At 36.4% G+C, this 17891-nt stretch overlaps 4 protein-coding genes across 5 annotated transcripts; 1 reads left to right on the plus strand and 3 right to left on the minus strand.

Moving 5' to 3' along the window:
• Positions 9-1684, minus strand: LOC18608796 (protein vip1). Its single transcript, XM_018115090.1, has 3 exons — positions 1522-1684; positions 1316-1394; positions 9-512 (listed from the first exon to the last, which is right to left on the minus strand). The coding sequence occupies exons 1-3, from the start codon at positions 1635-1637 to the stop codon at positions 372-374; spliced, it is 336 nt and encodes a 111-aa protein (XP_017970579.1). The 5' UTR covers positions 1638-1684; the 3' UTR covers positions 9-371.
• On the plus strand, positions 2948-6198 carry LOC18608797 (probable protein S-acyltransferase 7). Of its 2 annotated transcripts, XM_007043667.2 has the most exons (6): positions 2948-3195; positions 3320-3497; positions 3606-3788; positions 3900-4208; positions 5096-5329; positions 5404-5844. In XM_007043667.2, exons 2-6 carry the CDS (start codon positions 3393-3395, stop codon positions 5842-5844), a joined length of 1272 nt encoding a protein of 423 aa, XP_007043729.2. In that variant the 5' UTR covers positions 2948-3195; positions 3320-3392. The 2 variants fall into 2 exon arrangements, with proteins under 2 accessions (XP_007043729.2, XP_017971783.1); XM_018116294.1 differs by lacking the exon at positions 2948-3195 and having other exon boundaries at positions 3393-3497; positions 5404-6198.
• Positions 6200-7763, minus strand: LOC18608798 (protein indeterminate-domain 2). The gene has a single exon (XM_018116295.1). The coding sequence runs from the start codon at positions 7753-7755 to the stop codon at positions 6901-6903; it is 855 nt and encodes a 284-aa protein (XP_017971784.1). The 5' UTR covers positions 7756-7763; the 3' UTR covers positions 6200-6900.
• On the minus strand, positions 7808-8875 carry LOC108660643 (protein indeterminate-domain 9-like). Its single transcript, XM_018114896.1, has 3 exons — positions 8709-8875; positions 8509-8515; positions 7808-8270 (listed from the first exon to the last, which is right to left on the minus strand). Exons 1-3 carry the CDS (start codon positions 8873-8875, stop codon positions 7827-7829), a joined length of 618 nt encoding a protein of 205 aa, XP_017970385.1. The 3' UTR covers positions 7808-7826.

Raw genomic sequence — 17891 nt, forward strand, 5'->3', positions numbered from 1 at the left:
CCCGCGCCAACACACACACATGTTCTGCCTTCTTGAATGCTGTTATTAAGGGTAGATCTGTCATCAAAGTCTAGAAGATGATCAAAACATGAAAGAATTTATAGAGAGTCCAGCATGAGTAGAAAGAGTCCTCAGAGCCAGGAGATCATCTAACATCTCTATATGACCAAAACCATATACTATGAATTATGACAAAGCTACAGGCACAACATTTCCCCGGAAAACTTGAAAGCCAGTTCCAACTTTACTTGCATGTTAAGGCAAGTGTCATATATGACAAAGGTATACACCATGCACAATTCTTAAACATGGGAGCCTGCACACAAAAGCGTGAAGACTAGGATGCTTACTGCTTACTAACATTAGGCAATTTATGCATACACATATATACAGGGACTGAGAGAAAAAGAAAGACAAACCTCAGTAACATAAGGCAGTTGATGTGGGAGTGGAGGATTTGCGAAATCCTTCTTTGGCAGAACTCGGATCGGTTGGCCTGCAAATGTAGCATCCTGCAAACAAGTGGCACAAACTTCAATTCTGAATGCTGAACATCATAAAATGACATCAGAGAGAAACAGAAAAGAGATTTCTTTATATGTATATAAAGAGGAAAGGGTAAAAAGCCAAAGCTATATTATGCTGATTTTTTTATGAATGTGGAAAATTATAACCTGTTTAGGCATGGACCAATTGGTGCTCAAAATCTGAAACAAGACACCTCACACATGCAGTATTAAATAACGTAAAAATGAAAAATAAACTTTTGGCCCCAGAGACTTGCAAGAGCCGTACACTCATAGGCACTACTACCTTTGGCAGTAGCTAACAAAAGTTCTGGCTTTGAGGAATACTGATCTCTAGCAATTAGAATGAATAAATTCATTTTTTTCATAGTCCTTTCCTCACACCTGAACCATTTCCATTCAAGGTATGTAACTGAGATGGGTAGTGGAGAAACATAAATAATCAAAGTAATATAATGGTATGAACAATTTTACAATCCACAACCATGGACAGATCATATAGATCAGGAAATTATTATTAAATTCTGAACGGATTCAACATATATAAAAGAAGCTCCTAAACAAAAATTGGAAAAATATCGAAGTACATATAATATCATATATAGGATATAACCAATTCAGTATATATCTGGACCTCTGGATTAAGTGATCAACATAAAGATGACAGAAAGCTAATAATTTCAAAGCGTTACTGTTTTAAGGAAACAAACACCCCAGCCACATTGGCTCCACGTCATTAAACACCATATTAAATATCACCTAAATTACTGAAAGCATTTGTTCGTTACATTTAGGAGAAGAGCTGTTTGATAAGCATATGGCTGCCTAAATGTTACCAGAGCTGACTGTGATCCATCTTTATTCGCACTGGTCACCAAAGAGAGAACCCTGATTAATACTGATTGAAAAGCTATTATAATTGGGAAGGAAAAGAAAGAAAGAAAGAAAGAAAAAAAGGGATATTGAAGCAACAAGCTTTGCAAGTTATAATTACCCCTGAAGCAGGATTTTCTCGACGTGGCCACAGTATGAGAAAAATGCAGTGAGCTCTCCAAGAGTAACTGTAGGAGAAAGGTTGAGAACCACAACAGTTAAATTCGGATTAGCCATTCTCGGTACAGTTTCTCGCTATCCTTCTTGCAATGTCTACCATCTCTTTCTGCCCATAAAAAGCAACGATTGTAGAGCAGATAAACATGAATAATTTTTACTAGTGGGAGAATAAAGTATGATATACATATTTTATACGAATTTATTCCCCTCTCATAAAGCTTGAAAGCTTTCACAATCTCTGCACTGCGTAGGATAAATATCAATAAGATTCTACTAGTAATCATTAAGCTCAACATTTCAATTAAAAATTGTAAACATAGTGTTTATTTTCATTTGGAGGAACGGTGAAGGAAAACAAATCTTTTTTTGTGTGATTAATGATCATGGTTATGGATATGGATGCGTACAAGCACAGCACAAGCATCGCTGGACGGACTGGCCTTTGGACCCCGCCATTTGTAGCCGCAAGCCTGCTGCAACATGGGGCTCGCCTTGTTCAGTTATGCGTCTATTACTGAGACCTATGAGCACTTAACCACGAAGTCCAAAATTTGCTTTTTTTTTTTTAAATATAGTTTTTCTTAGCTAATAGCAGATAATGTTTCCTCCTGTCAATTTTGATTATTAAGTCCATTAAAGGGCATTATCAGAGGGAAATGAAAGAAAAAAAAAAAAACCAAAAGAAAACAGAAGAAAGAAAAAGGGTAGAAGGAAGGTGTCATTATCAGAGGCAAAGATTCCGCAAGACACGTTGGGAGTTGCGAATGCGTCCTTTTGTCCTTGCCATCCTACTGCTTTTTGACTGTCCTTTTCTACGCTAATGCCAAGAATTGAGAGTATTTTCATTAAAAAGTCACAAAAACAATTGGTTTATGCTTCCATCCCAACTTGTTATATAGCTGTTACGTAAAACCAACGTTGGTTCATTGTTTCTCTTTTGTATTACTAACTAGAAATTGCTTCTTATAAATTATGGATGGAGGTGGAATGACAGATAATTCTTTAATCAAACCAAGTTTGTTGATATGATCAATGGCCGCAAAACTTGCTTCACTTGTCGTTTTTACAACAATTAATTAATGCACCAACTAAGTGAGGAATTATTAAATAATCAAAAAAGAGAGAAAATTTTCCATTTTTCAAATTGGTTAATTAATATAACTATTGTATTGTATGTAATAATTACAACTAAAAAAAAGCATAATATATAATAGACTAGAGAGGTGGGTAGCATGGAAAAAAGCGTGAGGATCTCCGGCAAAGACCACGTCCTCCACCGTCTCTCATTACTAGAAATAATAATAATAATAATAATAGTGAATTAATATATAAAAAGAGACGAAAAGACAGCAAATAATAGTCGTCAAAATCGGCGATCCGACTCGTCTGGCGGAAAATCGCCACGCGAGCGAAATGTGCAATCCTCTCTCTCTCTCGCTCTCTAACCATCTTTGCTGGCCTTTCCTCCACCTTTCTGGCCTTTGAGCTTTTTGGAGAGAGACTCTAATCTCCCCCGCTGAGCTCCGATCCCTTTCAACACTTTACCCTTCACCGCTCCCTCTGCAACTCTGGAACCTTTGCCTTCCTCTCTTCCTCATTCCCTCCTTATTTCCAGGTAAAGTTCGACAAAAAAAAAAAATCAAATTTCCTTTTTTTTTTTTGGGTTTCTTCCTCTCCATTCTCCAAAACAAAGGAAACCCAATAATATAATAATGTGGCAAAGTGTTATTGGCTTGCAGAGTTGCCGAGGGACATGTTGTGGCAGTGAAAAGGACAAAGAAAGGTAGAGAGATCTGATTGTGGTTTAAAGAGATGTACGAAACTCCGTTGCCTGCTCAGCTCTCTGATTCCAACCGCCGCATCATCGACACCAGTGCCACTACCCTTCGAGTCTATCAAGTTTGGAAAGGAAGCAATGTAATTTACTATGTATTTCCCATTTTTCTGCTTTCCTTGTCTGGCATTTAACAATTAATAACCTCTCTCCGCAATAGCTAACTTTGAGGTGAATTTTTATTTGTTCAGAGATTTTGCCTTGGGGGTAGACTTGTATTTGGTCCCGATGTAAGGTCAATCTTCCTTACAATATCTCTAATTGTGATCCCAGTCATTTTGTTTTGCGCTTTTGTTTCTCAAAGACTCATTCACGAATTCGACCACCATCTTGGCAACCTCATTGTAGCTATTCTCATTATCTTCACTGTATATGTAAGTTCTCTTCTTCCATAAATTGAAAAGAAGAAAATTATAATCAAATAATGTCTTTGTTTTTGGGTTGATTCTGTAATTAACATTGTTTTGCCTGTCAAACTAGTTCAGGATCTTATTCTTCTGCTCCTCACATCTGGAAGAGATCCTGGCATTATTCCTCGAAACCTGCATCCTCCAGAACTGGAGGAAGATGGTTCCACCATGTCTACGGATTGGCTAGGGAGTCAGAGTGGTGTTGGTGTTCCAAGCTTACCACCTACAAAAGATGTTGTGGTTAATGGGGTGATTGTCAAGGTTAAATACTGTCAAACATGTATGTTGTATCGCCCACCACGCTGCTCACATTGCTCTATATGCAATAACTGTGTGGAGCGCTTCGATCACCATTGTCCATGGGTGGGGCAATGTATCGGGAAGGTATATGTTTCTGTATTTAGGTTTTCAATTTATGAAAAATTTGGGTTAGTTTAATTCTTGTTGAAGTTTCCCTACCAAATAGGAAATGATTACAAGGTGCTTGCAACTGGTTACTGGTTATATATCCCCTGCAATAGGGCCGATTGCTTTCATCTTTGAGAACTTGCATTTATCAAAATCATGGCTTAAGGCATGATAAAAGAGATGAACGTAATGATCACTAGTAATTACTTTCAGACCTCTAGCTTCTGGCAAGATATATCTATCGTCTTCAAATTCTTCATGCGAGTCAATTGATGCCTTGCTTTTGTACTAGTAGTAGAAATTTTTTCATCCAAAATCTCTTTTCTCAAATATCTTTATCAAAGTAATCAAATAATTGGATTCATTATATCAGAGTTCTGCTTAGTGATGGGAAGATGCCATCTGTCATTCACAAAATCACAAGTCTTCAGTCTTTGGTCAGCTGGAACATTGCCTTTGTAGTCAAACATGCTGCTCGTAGAAGTTTCCTATTGTAAACTTCCTGTTCAGGTTTATAAGAATCAATTTAAGGGGAAGGATTTCAGATAGGTTTCTCCACTTATTTATTTATTTATTTTTGTAAAGAAAAGGGGTATAGTTCTTCAAATGAATCCTATAGATTGAAATATCTACAATACTATTGTGCTTGTGAAATGAGTCGGTCTTTTAAATTCTAAACTTTGCCTCACAGTTTGCTTCAATAAAATTGTCCTGTAAACTGATACTTCTCTGTTTCATCTGAAGTTTTCAGCCTGAGCCATGACTTGTGATTATTAAGTGATTTCTTATGTGCTTTGCTGGCTATAATTGTGGGACCCTATTTTGAATCATCAAGGCTAACATGTAAAATTGTTTCTTGACAGAGAAATTATAGATTCTTCTTCATGTTCGTGTCTTCCACGACCATACTATGCCTATATGTTTTTGCCTTATGCTGGGTAAACATTAAGAAAATAATGGATGAATATCACTGTAATGTCTGGAGAGCACTCTTGAAGTCTCCTGTCTCAGGGATTCTTATACTATATACATTTGTGACTGCTTGGTTTGTTGGAGGCCTCACTGTGTTTCATCTCTATTTGATTTTTACCAATCAGGTTCTGTTCTCTTCTTTACCTTCTTTATCTTCCATTATTGTCCTCTCTCTCTTGCTAATTTTATGTTTTTACAGACAACATATGAAAATTTCCGGTATCGTTATGATTCAAAAATGAATCCTTATAACCGTGGTTGTGTCCGCAATATTTTTGAGATTTTCTTCTCCAAAATTCCCAAGTCCAAAAATAACTTCAGGGCCAAGGTCAAGTTGGATTCATCTGCTCTCTTTGCTGCCTCAATATCCTTGGCACGGACCATGAGCCCAGAGATGCCAAAAACAAGCTTTGACATTGAGATGGGAAAGCGGCAAGCGGTTGCTGCTGAAGATTTTGAAGAAATACAGAGCCAAATTGATAGTGTTGGTGGATTGGAGAGGTGTGGAACGCAACCAAGGCACACAAACCAGGGTGACAAAGCCAACTGGGAGATGTCACCTGATATTCGTATGTTGGCTGCTGAGTTTGGAATGGAACCCAGTTTCAATGATAGACAGAAAGTTCGTAGAGGCCATTGAAGCCTTTTTCACCTAAATTATAGTCAGAAAAGCATGTTAATGATCTTAGAGCCTACTAGAAAATTGCCAACCCTGCTGATTAAAATTGGCAACTGAGCAGTGCCGCTAAGATATTAATCCATCAGAAGGTTGTTTTTAGGCTTTATTTGTCTCTGCAAGGAAGGAATGTTCTGGTCTGGCTAACGTATGCAGGGGTTCATGTTGTGTATTATACTGCTTTGAGAGATGCTTGGGGTAAGTTTTGTGCTATAATGTGTTTGTTGTGAGGATCTCGTTGGGTGTTTATAATTAATTGGATATGTGAAGGTTAAATTAAATCATCAATGGTAGAAAGGGTTTTTTTTTTTTTTTTTTAAATTTGTAGATAGACCTTGGGGCATGTTTCTGCAGGGTCTTGGAACATTGTGCTAGTTTCCGTACTTTTCTTGTACTTTTTAGGCCTGAGCCCACCTTCGCAGAAACTTGCTTTAAGTCTCATGTCGGTGATATCAGTAATTGTTTCCAGAGTTTCCTGAAAATGAGTTTATAGAAAGGATTTCTTTTCGGAGTGAAATGGTCATGGATCATGGCAAGGGTGACTGACTTGAATTAAGTCTTCCAGGTCCATTCTTTTCTTGTTGGTTGTTTATCTTTGACAAGTAGTTTGCAAAGGATGGTGGTTTTTACTTTTGATACTGTTGCCCTATGTAATTGTCACTTTTTACTTAAGAAATTCTTGTTTACAGTGAGGAATTAGGAGGTGCTGTCGATCAGGATGCGAATAGGAACAAGTTGTTTAAACAAAATAGTGAATTCCAACATCATTTTTATTGATAAAGTTGTAAATCATGTGATTATGGAGGAATTGCACTGAAAATGATAATCGGTTATAAAGAAATTAGCAGCAACAATGCAAGTTACATCATTGCACTCGACTGCTAAATCTGATTAGCATGGTTGCTTCTTTCCGGTTATGTTAAACAAAAATGAAAGGGGAACAGTTCGCTCTTTCTGGCAAAGGCGGTGTAATTATTACAACGTCACTAATAACCTTCAGACTAGAATTAGTTCAGTAGTTCACCAGTTTGAACGCAAATTGTTCGGGCTTTGCTGCGCATTGGAGTACTCCAAGTTCATTATGTTACCGTCATAGCTTCTTTTCTTGGCGATGCTCTGATGCCCTGCAGGCTCCACACCTAAGAAATCTACTGTCATTTTTTCACCTCCTCTCATGTACGCTTCTCCCAACAGATTTGCAGCGCTCCCATTCTCTGAGTCCATAGAATGAGATTCGAACAATGCAGTTGGAGCAACAGTATGGTGACATCTTAAATCCCCTGCCTCCAAGTTTTTGTCATATGTTTCGTCTCCCACGAACAAACCATTGGTGCTCGCCGCATTTGTTGCTATGTTACTACCTACCATGGAAGAACCTTCCTGGGCAGAGCCAGCTGAGTTCATGCTGCCAGTAGAATATCCGGTAAAACCTCTCAGGAGTATTGGGGCGATTGTATTATCACTGATCTTAGCACCCATTTCTGCAGCTTTCTGCAACAAGGCTGTGGCAGATGTATAAGCGGACCCAATTGCTAGAGGAGATGCCAATGATGTTCTTGGATTGAAAATTGGATCTAAATTGCTGGATATCATGACTCCAGCTGGGTTCAGAGATAATGGCCTCGGTGAATTGTCCATCTTCTCATTAGAAACCGACAGATTCATCATTGTGTTGGCATTGGAGCATGAATCAGAACTGGGCATTGATGAAGTGAACAGCTCTTGCGCTTGGCTTTGCAAAATCCCCCCACTGGCGGCAAGGTTATGGTTCAGCTTGTAATTTTCCTCTGTTAATGCATCACAGAAGGCTCTGTGTGTGACAAAGCTATCCTTCCTGTACCAGACAAGTGGATATTGAATAAAATATATCACCATTCACATGTTGAGAAAAACATGTTAACATAACTCTTCAATATGCACTGTTACAATGGAACTGCAATAGACCTCTACCTTGAAAAAATTGTGCCACAATCACAACGATATTCTCGGGTGCCACAGATCTTTGTATGTGCCTTCCAGTCTGATTGAACAGCATATCGTTTGGAGCATTTATCACACTTCCATTTCTTTTCTCCATGCTTCCTGCAGAAGTGCTTCTTAATGCCAGTCAAGTCACCTAGAGCCCGGCTTGGATCATGGTGCACACAATTTGGCTCAGGACAGACATAAACCCTTTTCTTAACCTGTGTATTTGTTCTTTGCTTCAGCTTCCAAGGCAAGTTATGTCCTCTCCTATGGAGCTGAAGGTTTTGATCTCTTTGAAATCCTTTATGGCAGACTTCACATATGTACCTGTTGGTTGCCATTAGAGTCTTTGGAGATAATGCAACAACCTCTGCATCTGGATCTGAGAAATTGCCAAAGGAGAAAGTTGGTGTCTTGACAATTAGCTATATATATATATATTTGTGATTAATATGCCTGGAGGAATCTGAATCAACCTTCGTGCATCTTATTTAAATATAAATTATTGTGATTACTTGTTGCATCTATTGGGATTAGACATATAAGAGAAAGGATGCCAAAGAATCCTTTAAGTTTCCAAAAACCAAATGCCAAGTAATGCACAATTGCACATCCAATTAGATGGAAAGAAGATGGTCTTAGCTCTTGATTAGCATTCAGTACCTGAATTCTGCGTTATGTAAAAAAGGAAGTTGAGAGTATCATATCAGGTATTAGAAAACATTGACAAATACGAAAAGCATGAAAAATCTTGCCAGCGCCGTTATCATGCATTGATGCTCTATGGCTTACGTTTCACGTAAACAATGATCTAAAATTGATTTTGCGACTGCACGTTTAAACAAAGAGATAACATAGTTTACTTGCCTGGATTCCCTGGAAGATTTCTTTTCTTCTTTGAACTTGTGGTGGTAGGAGTTGAAGCATCACCACCATTTTCAACAGGATTGGGACTCTCGCTAGACGAGTGTGAGATGACAGTGCTTGGAAACTGTTCATCTCCTTCAAAATCCTGAACAAAGTTCGACATGTTTAGCAGGCCTTGATACTGATCAATATTAAGAGGCAGTTGATAATATATGATCAGATAAGGTGGGAGACCTGGCTAGCAGACAAAAAGAAGAAGAAGTTCCATACCAACCACGATCAAAGACCATGGTCCATGCATTGAAAATTAAATTGGAATTAGAATTCTTTGATGGCAACATCTTTGTATCCAATAATATTTGTTAAGATCATCTATCAATAAAATAGACATTATAAGTTGGGTCTGTTTGTCCTGTATGTGACGAAGTAAGTGAACTTCTTGCAAACGCCCAATGGTTTCTTTAGATTACTGAAGCATTAGTAGCTATTGCCTGCATGTCAACTGGAGTTTTTTTGGTTTCGGATATCTCTTGGAGTCAAAGGATCGAAATCAAAGTCCGTGTGAGCACTTTTTAATGTGTGGATCTTTAAAAGCTGTTTGCCGTTTATGTTTTGACATTAAGAATTCGTTGAGACTGGTAATTAATGTAATGTGAAAAAAAAAGAGTAGCCGACAAATTAAAAGGGACAATGTAGAGGATGCCAAAGGAGAGATCCGTATGAAGAGACAAGTTTTGCCTCCTGTTCAAAATTGTTTAAGATGCTATGCCAACCTGCTTCCACGATCCACCTGGGATACCCATCACCACTTGGCATATTTGTGTTTGTCATTCTTGATTGTTGCTTTGCTTTAACATTTGAGTGTGCTTAACTTATTTTTTCTAGTATCTTTATCCAAATTCCAATAGCAGTATGTGCTGTTTTATGTCTGAAAAGAGGGAAACCATTTCACAAAATGGAACATCAAATCTTGTTCACGCTTGCATGTTGTTAACCTGATTGCACATGGAAGGGTGTTATCAGTAGCTCAGCTGGAGAGATCGGAGCGTGCAACTGAAAAGATTGGATTAAGAAACATGGAGTTATAGATTAATTGGGTTTGGGTTTGGCACCTATTCATCACTGGCCAGTTTTAAGTTATGAACTCCCTTGGTAAGGAGCCAACATTCTAGGGGGGATCCACATCTTTTTTCAACTCACGGCGGTCCAGTACTGATAGGCCAAATGCCTACAGGGGCAGAGCATTTTAAATTTGTTTTTCATCAAAAAATTTTCATTAATAAAAAAAACTGCCGTACAATGAGTAATTCGTTATTGCAGATTCCTGTGTCAACTGATGACATTGACCTCAATCATGGCGGAGCCTCAGATTGAGGACACGTCCAGATTCCGATGACGTTCTAACTTTTGAGTATTGGAAGTAACAAATGTATTTGTTTTATCAAAATTATTGCCAATACTATAAGCATTTCTGGTGACGTGAATCCGACTTGCCTTAAAATAAACAGGCTATGCTAGTGGGCAACGGAGTTGAAATCTTCAGCCGTGAACCTCAGCAGTTGTACGTTCAAACTAATAATTACGCTTTAAGAATTTTGTCTTTGGTCATGCACCTGTGGCTGTGGACCATTTCGGATTTAACAAAGCTATTCTTTCTTGTACTTTAAGGAAACATGCCAGCAGCAAGGGAAATAATTTAATTAATTCAAACGGCTATTGAAGGAGCTCATCAGCCAGCAATATTTCCCAAGTTCCAAGAAATCCACAATCACTAATATTACTCTTAAACTGAACACCCTTTATAAAGGAGACTGCTCATCTCACTCAACTCCTGCTAACAAAGCAATGCATCCAATTGACAATCAAGGACCTCAACGAACGGCTCACCAAAGCCATATGATGCAACAGAAGTCTGCTGCACAACTAGCTAAGCAATTGCAGGCAGCTGCAAGTCCATAACCAAAGGCAAGTTAAGACAACAGCAGTTAAGCTAAACCTCCATGACAGCTGCAACTGAAGTCTATCCACTCTTCAAACGATCAAACACTTATCCATTCCAGTGGCAGAAGATTCAAAGCAAAGTTTATCCATTGAAGTTGTTCAAGACTTTAAATTTTCAAGTTCAACAGGATTGCTATGATCATCATTGTTTAGTTCATTTTTTTTAAGATTAAATATCACTCCAAAGGCAAAAGGAAGATCCCAAAAAGACACAGTGGAGCAAAGCCATGACAAAAAAGATGTCAAAATGGCTGCTTCAGGCACGTACTGGTTAACAAAAATCCCAGAACAAGCACCTTTCATGCTATACAAAAATCAGAAGGCAGACCACACTCCTATGCACTTAACACCAAGATCGAATGCAATCAAGAATCAAAATAACAGCGTAAATCAACAAGAAAATAAAACAAAACACAACAGTCATGTTTCCTGTTCTTGCAGACCCTTAAAAAAGCCCAGTGCATCTAGACAGCGTACCAACACCACTCAGGCCTGGCCAAATCCAAGCAGAAGCAAGACCACCATAAAGGAGAAAACACGCCCAAAGTTCTCAAGGAAAGACTTGCAGGAGATCAGTACATCTGAGCACCCCCTGTTTTACGAGTCTAACAGCCACCTCATCATCAGATCTAAGAATGTGTTTAACCTGCCATCTACCCATCTTTTCCATTAGATGTCTAATAAGTAAAACAATGTTTCTCAATCTCCACGGAGCAGTATCTGGCTTAGAGACCCAAGTGACAGCATTTTTAGAGTCGCTCTCAATAATAACACCACATGAGGCAGTCCAAAAAGATGAGGCAAAAAGAATCATGGCCTCCCAAATGGCCAAGACATCCGCAAGATTCGCATCAATCATCCATCCAGCAGCCTCCGAGAAGATCATCTTTAGAGCCCGCTACTTATCCCCTAACGCGCCACCGATTCTCCGCTATCCTGGACACCCACTTGCAGCCTCGTTGGTGTTGAATTTTAAGCACCCACTAGGCGGACACTCCCACGTAACCCTACCAGCACCCTTTACATTCTTACACCTAGCATAGGAATTTGAAGAAAGTCGAGCTATATCCATAATAGTGGAGTTATCCCTAGGCCGCTAAGACTTGACCCACCAAGCCACTCTAATCCTAATCAGCTCAAAGACCTTCAAAACATCCCACGTCTTCCCTTCAAAAATCATTTCATTCCTATTCAGCCAAATGGTCTAAACAATAGTAAAAAAGGACATCCTTCATACCTTTCTTTTTTCCATCACGACAGGACATGAATTCCAAGTAGCAAAGAAGGCAGATGCGTTCTTCGGCATATAGCAATAGATACCTCATTCGCAATCCATATGCACCACAGCTTCCATGATTCGAAGCAACAAAATAACAGATGATTAATTGATTCACTGTCTTTGTTACACAGCACACACGCCGCTGCCTCTCTTTACAATAAATTCCTCTTTGCTAACTCCTCTCTAATTGCCACTCTCCCCTTTATCACTTGCTAAACACAAACCTTCACTTTCGATGGAGCAAACCAGCCCATACGGATCTCCAAAGATCAACATTCATTTCATTATTTGTAAGAGCTGACCTGCAGAATGAATTAAATGAATAATGGCCTTTAAAAGTCCATTTCCAAACAAGTTTATCCCTAGCACCTCGATCAACGTACATGATTTCGAAGCATGCCATAAATTGCTCCCAAATCTCCCTCTCCCAATCAAAAACTCGTCTCCTAAGTTCCACATGCCAATGCCACTCACCATTCTCCCATTTCCCAAACTCGACAATCGTCCCAATTCTATTAGTGGCCAATGCAAAGATTCGAGGGAAAAAATCTTAAAAATGATTCCATTGATCTATTCGTCCTCCCAAAACCGTATGTTAACACCATTACCCACCGAATAGCCAATACCTGCAAACAAAAATGTAGAGAATCTCCCTAAGGGGTTTAGTGGACTGATAATGTTTTTCCACATGGAGGATGATCACCTACCACCCGGATCATGTGGAATAAGACTCAACTCAGCCCCTTTTTAACAATAATGACTGAACACCACAAACTCTCACTCTTTTCACTATACCTCAAAATCTATTTGTTTAATAGAGTTCTGTTCTTCAATCGGAGATTGATAAAACCACGTCCCCGCATTTTTCAAGTTGCACATGGAATCCAAATAAACCTAGTGAACACGTCTTTTCTTGTTCGAACCACCTCATAAAAAACGTCTTTGGATTCTATCCAATTCTTCCTTAACTACTTGTGGCATCTCAAAAAGTGGCAAGAAAGACTTCCAAGGATTGATTTAATGAGAGTGACTCTACCCTCGATTGAAAGAAGTCTAGATTTCCACCTTGCAAGTCTCGCATCAAAACTTTCAACCACAGGGCATCAAATACTGATGAAGTGGAGCTTAGCCTCCAGAGGGAGGCCTAAGTAAGTCGAAGGAAGGGTGTCGACCTTATAAGGAATCATACTAGACCATAACTCCACTTCATTCCAAGCTTTAACTTCATACAAACTACTTTTCATAAAATATAAAGCTTGAAATCACCTAAAAACATTGCAACACCCTTTTAATGTTCAAAACACTTTCCTTTATCGATTTACTAAAAATCATGGTATCATTAGCGTATTGCAAGTGTGAAATACACAACCCATTACTCCTTACCTCAATCCCCTAACACAGGCCAATATCCACGGCTTCGTACATGATGGCACTAAAAGCTTTAGCCATAATGTGAAAACCCAAATTTCCAAATATGGGCAAAAAAAAAAAATTGAAACTAAGGGTAAAATGGTTATTCTTTGGTCAGCTTTCTTTTTTTTTTATTAAATATTGTACATCAAAAGTATTATTTGAAAGGAAATATTACTTGGATAAGTTTCTAGAAGCCTTAAGAAATTTTTTTCTCTTTTTGTCTGTGTCAAGACTGAACCTTGTATAAAAAATAATATATACAATACATTATTTTGATGAAAATAAAAGGTTGTATTATCTTGATGGAAATAAAGCTGGTAAAGAATCTAGATCTTTCTTTACAAATATCTCTAAGCTTCTTTAAAATGCTTTGCTTTTTCTTTCTTTTTCTTACATTGACCCAATTTTCCTTTGTTTTCTCCAAGTACAAGGTATTATCTTGATGGAAGTAAAATCATGTATTACTTTGATGGAAATAAAGCTTAAATCTCTAAATTTTTCTTTAAAACTCCTCGGCTTCTTTAGGAAGCTTCATTTTTTCATTTACTTCCCCATGGTCAGCCACACTGAGGTAGCTTTCTCCCACTTCTTTTTACAACTTTTCTCTTCCTTTTCCATTTTCTTTTTCACTGAGCAAGACAACCCACAAATTTCTTCAAAAAGGTTTTGTTTCTCTGCTTTCCATTTATAACCAAATTTCAAAAGAAGTTTACCCCTTCCATTCTTTTTGTCATTTTCAAGCAGTAAAGTCAAAAGCTTAAATTTCTACGTTTGAGGTTCTAATAAGATTAAAAAAAAAGAAGCTCAAATCTGATCTTTCTATCCATGGGTTCTTGATTTCTATAGTTATCCTTTTTATCCTTTCTGTTTCTCATTTTTCATGTTAGAGCTTTAACTGGATTTACATCTCTAAACTTACCAAGGTAAGGAAACCTTAAATTTGAGAAGTTAGTTTAATGAGTTTGTGAATTAGACTAGGATGCTAGATTAAATGTTAGCTTATGATGTAATTTAGCTAATGTATAATTATTATAATTATTAATTCTGAATCTTTATGATATATTTGAGGTTTCTATTATTTATTTGCAATTATAGGTTCAATTGGAACTTCAATATTTTACTTGGATTGAGGTCTTAGGGGTGTTGGATTATTAGTGAGAGTCATGGTTTAAAATATTGATTTAGAGTTGATTTTTAAGTGTTAAATTGTTTAGCCTCTTTTGAAGCTCCAAGGTTCAACTTGGGGAATTAGGTTAATTGATATTGGCTTTAGTAAAGTGACATAAAAGGTGAGGGATATGCATATAAATTGTTTTTGATAAATGCATGTAATGTTTTTGATGATGTTATGATGAATGTTTTCAAAAAGGTGCATGGGGAACGATCCTTTTATATTGTATGGTTTACCTCCAACTACGTTTATTTTGAATGTGTTATTAATTGGTTTGAGAGTTATTAAATATTGACAGCATATAAGGTGCTATGATCGATTTGGCTTATGAAATATTATGTGTGGTATGAGTATAATCTTTTTGCTCATGTTGGACATGAAACTTTTTGAGAAAAATGTTTTTGAGGTGGAGCACTTAAGTAAGGGCTTGGGATAGCAGTAGTTCTGCTAACTATTGTGCATAATAAAATCACCCTAGATAGTAAGGGAAAGTGGGGTAAATGGCGCTAGCAATGGGAAGTGGGGTAAATGGCACTAGCTTTGTGGTCGAAGGATGGTACAAGTGTTATTAAAGTTAATAGGTCAGAGTGCACTGATTATATGGGTTGGCCACTTATCATGTATAATATGTTTGTATTTTGTGCTTTTTAAGTTGCTCCATAGGTGTATTAAATCTTGATCATGATGCTTGAAACTATTTGATATATATTGTTATAAGCTTTTCACTACTTTATAATTATATGAATGTGTTAGAATTTAAATATTTATTGAGCTGTGTGATTGGATTAAGTTGTGGTGAAATTCTGAAATGAGAAAAGTATCAAGATATACAAAATTTTGAATGAAATTCTAAACTTGGTTTTTTGTATATCGATACTATCTTCATGTTTTTAATAAAGATGGCTCTTTTTTTCATCTGATTTGTGACTTAAGAACTTTGGCTCTTTGAAATATGAATATATTAATGTTTCATAAATAAGATACGATGGATTTTGAGCACGCACAAGAATAATTTTATGCTCTTAAATGATAATTGCATGGTTTCAAACTAAGAAAGCATGGTTTGTTAAACAATTTTTTGTTGACGCTGTTTCCTTCCTTGTCCCTCATTGAGTATTTGTACTCACTTTTTCAAAATTCATATTTTAGGTTTTCAAAATAGGAGTTAACTAGATTGGAGAGAAGCAGTTCTATCCTTATTTATCATCGTGGTAGGTGTTACTATGGCATTTACTAGGTCCCACCAACTTGTATTACTCCGTTGTCATTTTATTCTATACTTGATAGAAGTCTAGTAGTATTGATGTAGCCACTAGATGGCAACATGTCAGATACTTGTGATGGAGAATGGATAAAGATAACGTTAGCACTTGATGTTATAATATTGAGTAAGGCACATTCAAAATATATTGGGTGTTTGGATGTGAATAGTATATGAATATTGTGTAATATTGCTATATCATATGCGTGTAAACCTATTTGATACAAGTATGACTATAAGGCTTGCTGAGGCTTTGTGGGCTTTACCTATTGGGCCCTTGCACCGATCATGGCATAGGATTAGGTTGTGACACATAAGGTTGAACAGAAAAGGTAAGAAAGGACAACCTTGGCGTAGCCTGATAATTTTATTTTATAGAATTATTTTAATCTCATTTTGTTCTTAAATATTAGCTAAGTCTTTAAATTTTAACTAGAATTTAGTTATTTTTAGTTGTTTTTCTAATTAGTTTATTTTATTGAGTTATTTAATTTTTTTTATTTACTTTAATTTGGCTATTATTTGTTAGTTTTTATAGTTTTGTAGGATTTAAAAGAATAAGGCTTAATTTTGGAAAGAAAGGTTTTTGAAGAACCTAGAATCCTGCTCATACATACTTCAGTATTTTGACTATAACTCTCACTCTAGATGTCCAAATGATCTGATTTTTGAGCATTTGGAAAGCTAAGAGATAGAGCTACAACTTTTATGAAGACCACTTTGCCTAGTTCTCCTTTGAAAATAGAGAAACTTGAGTTGGAACATGACTGAGTGTAATACTGCGGGAAAGGAAAGTTGAAGGATGATATTTGATGTTTAGGCCTCATAACACTTTTAAGCCCATAAGTTGAGTCATTAGGTTAAACCATGTTTAATTTAGGGAATTTTAGGCCAAGATAATTAGTATTTAAAGAGTGTCTCGGGAGAACTCTAAGTGATTCAAGAAGCTAGAAGTTGAGGCTGAAGCTTGGAAAGTAAGATTGCAAATATTTGTTTTGTCTTTTTTCTTAGCTTTTATTTTTCTTGTTACTCTCAATGGCTAAACTTCACATAATTTTATTTATCTTTGCAATTATGAGTAGCTAATTTTATTTTTCTAGAATTACAATTGAACTTACATGTAATTTGAATTTCTAATCTCTTTCTTATTTATTTTATAGGAATTTCTTATTTATTTTATAGGAATTGAATTGTTTATTCCAATTTATTCTTAATGCTTTTAATTGCTTAGCTATCAATTAAATTGATTTAGAAACCTAAACATAATTGGGGAGAAGGAGGTTAGTGTAGGCTAAGATTGAAATAGCATATGATCATATTAATTAATTTGTGTATAAGACAATGATATACCTATATGCCATATGAAGCCATAATTAAAGCCTGAACTTAATGAGCGTTTTAATTTCAATTCACATAGGAATATAGTGATTTTGTTAAAATAAATATTTTTATAAGACGAGTTGGGAGACTTTTATAAATAACTGAGGACTCTAGATTAGCAATTCAACCCATTGAAATAAGTTAAGGAAGAGAAGTAAGATTTAGATGAAGTGAGGTATATTGTAATTTTAGCCTTATTTCTATTGATTTTTATTAGATATTATTTCTACTTAAAATTTTTTTCTTTTTAATTAGTTTTTTTAATTTTAGTTTAAATAATTATTTGCTTTTTGACCATTTTGATAAAATTAAATTGTGTTAATTTTAATGCTTGGTAAAATTTTTAAAATAAGTTTTTGTGGGATCGATACTCTATTTGCCATTATCCTATCCTTGCGATATGTATATTTGTGTAAATAAAATTTTTACTGACAAGTTTTTAGCGCTGTTGTTGGGGAATTGTTTTTAGGTACTAATATTAATACCAAACAATTTAGTTTGAATTCAATTTTTTTTATTTTTAGGTAATTTTAGTTGAGGTGATGAATTATTATAACTATCAATGGTCATCTGAACAATTTGTGCTTAGGAGGGTTGCTAGTGATTATGAATTGGCTATCAGTACTTTGATCGCCCAAGTAAATACTTTGTCTCAAAGAATTGACGCTTGGGGT

This window comes from Theobroma cacao, chromosome 2, assembly GCF_000208745.1.
Source record: "Theobroma cacao cultivar B97-61/B2 chromosome 2, Criollo_cocoa_genome_V2, whole genome shotgun sequence".
Lineage (NCBI taxonomy): Eukaryota > Viridiplantae > Streptophyta > Magnoliopsida > Malvales > Malvaceae > Theobroma > Theobroma cacao.

Coding starts and splice junctions, on each gene's coding strand:
- LOC18608796 (XM_018115090.1), bottom strand. CDS start 1,637: ATGGCTAATCCGAATTTAACTGTTGTGGTTCTCAACCTTTCTCCTACA. Junction 1,395..1,521: donor GAGAAAATCCTGCTTCAGGG/GTAATTATAACT, acceptor TTTGGTGACCAG/TGCGAATAAAGATGGATCAC. Junction 513..1,315: donor AAACAGCTCTTCTCCTAAAT/GTAACGAACAAA, acceptor ACTTGTTTGCAG/GATGCTACATTTGCAGGCCA.
- LOC18608797 (XM_007043667.2), top strand. CDS start 3,393: ATGTACGAAACTCCGTTGCCTGCTCAGCTCTCTGATTCCAACCGCCGC. Junction 3,498..3,605: donor AAGTTTGGAAAGGAAGCAAT/GTAATTTACTAT, acceptor TTATTTGTTCAG/AGATTTTGCCTTGGGGGTAG. Junction 4,209..5,095: donor TGGGGCAATGTATCGGGAAG/GTATATGTTTCT, acceptor GTTTCTTGACAG/AGAAATTATAGATTCTTCTT.
- LOC18608798 (XM_018116295.1), bottom strand. CDS start 7,755: ATGGTGATATATTTTATTCAATATCCACTTGTCTGGTACAGGAAGGAT.
- LOC108660643 (XM_018114896.1), bottom strand. CDS start 8,875: ATGTCGAACTTTGTTCAGGATTTTGAAGGAGATGAACAGTTTCCAAGC.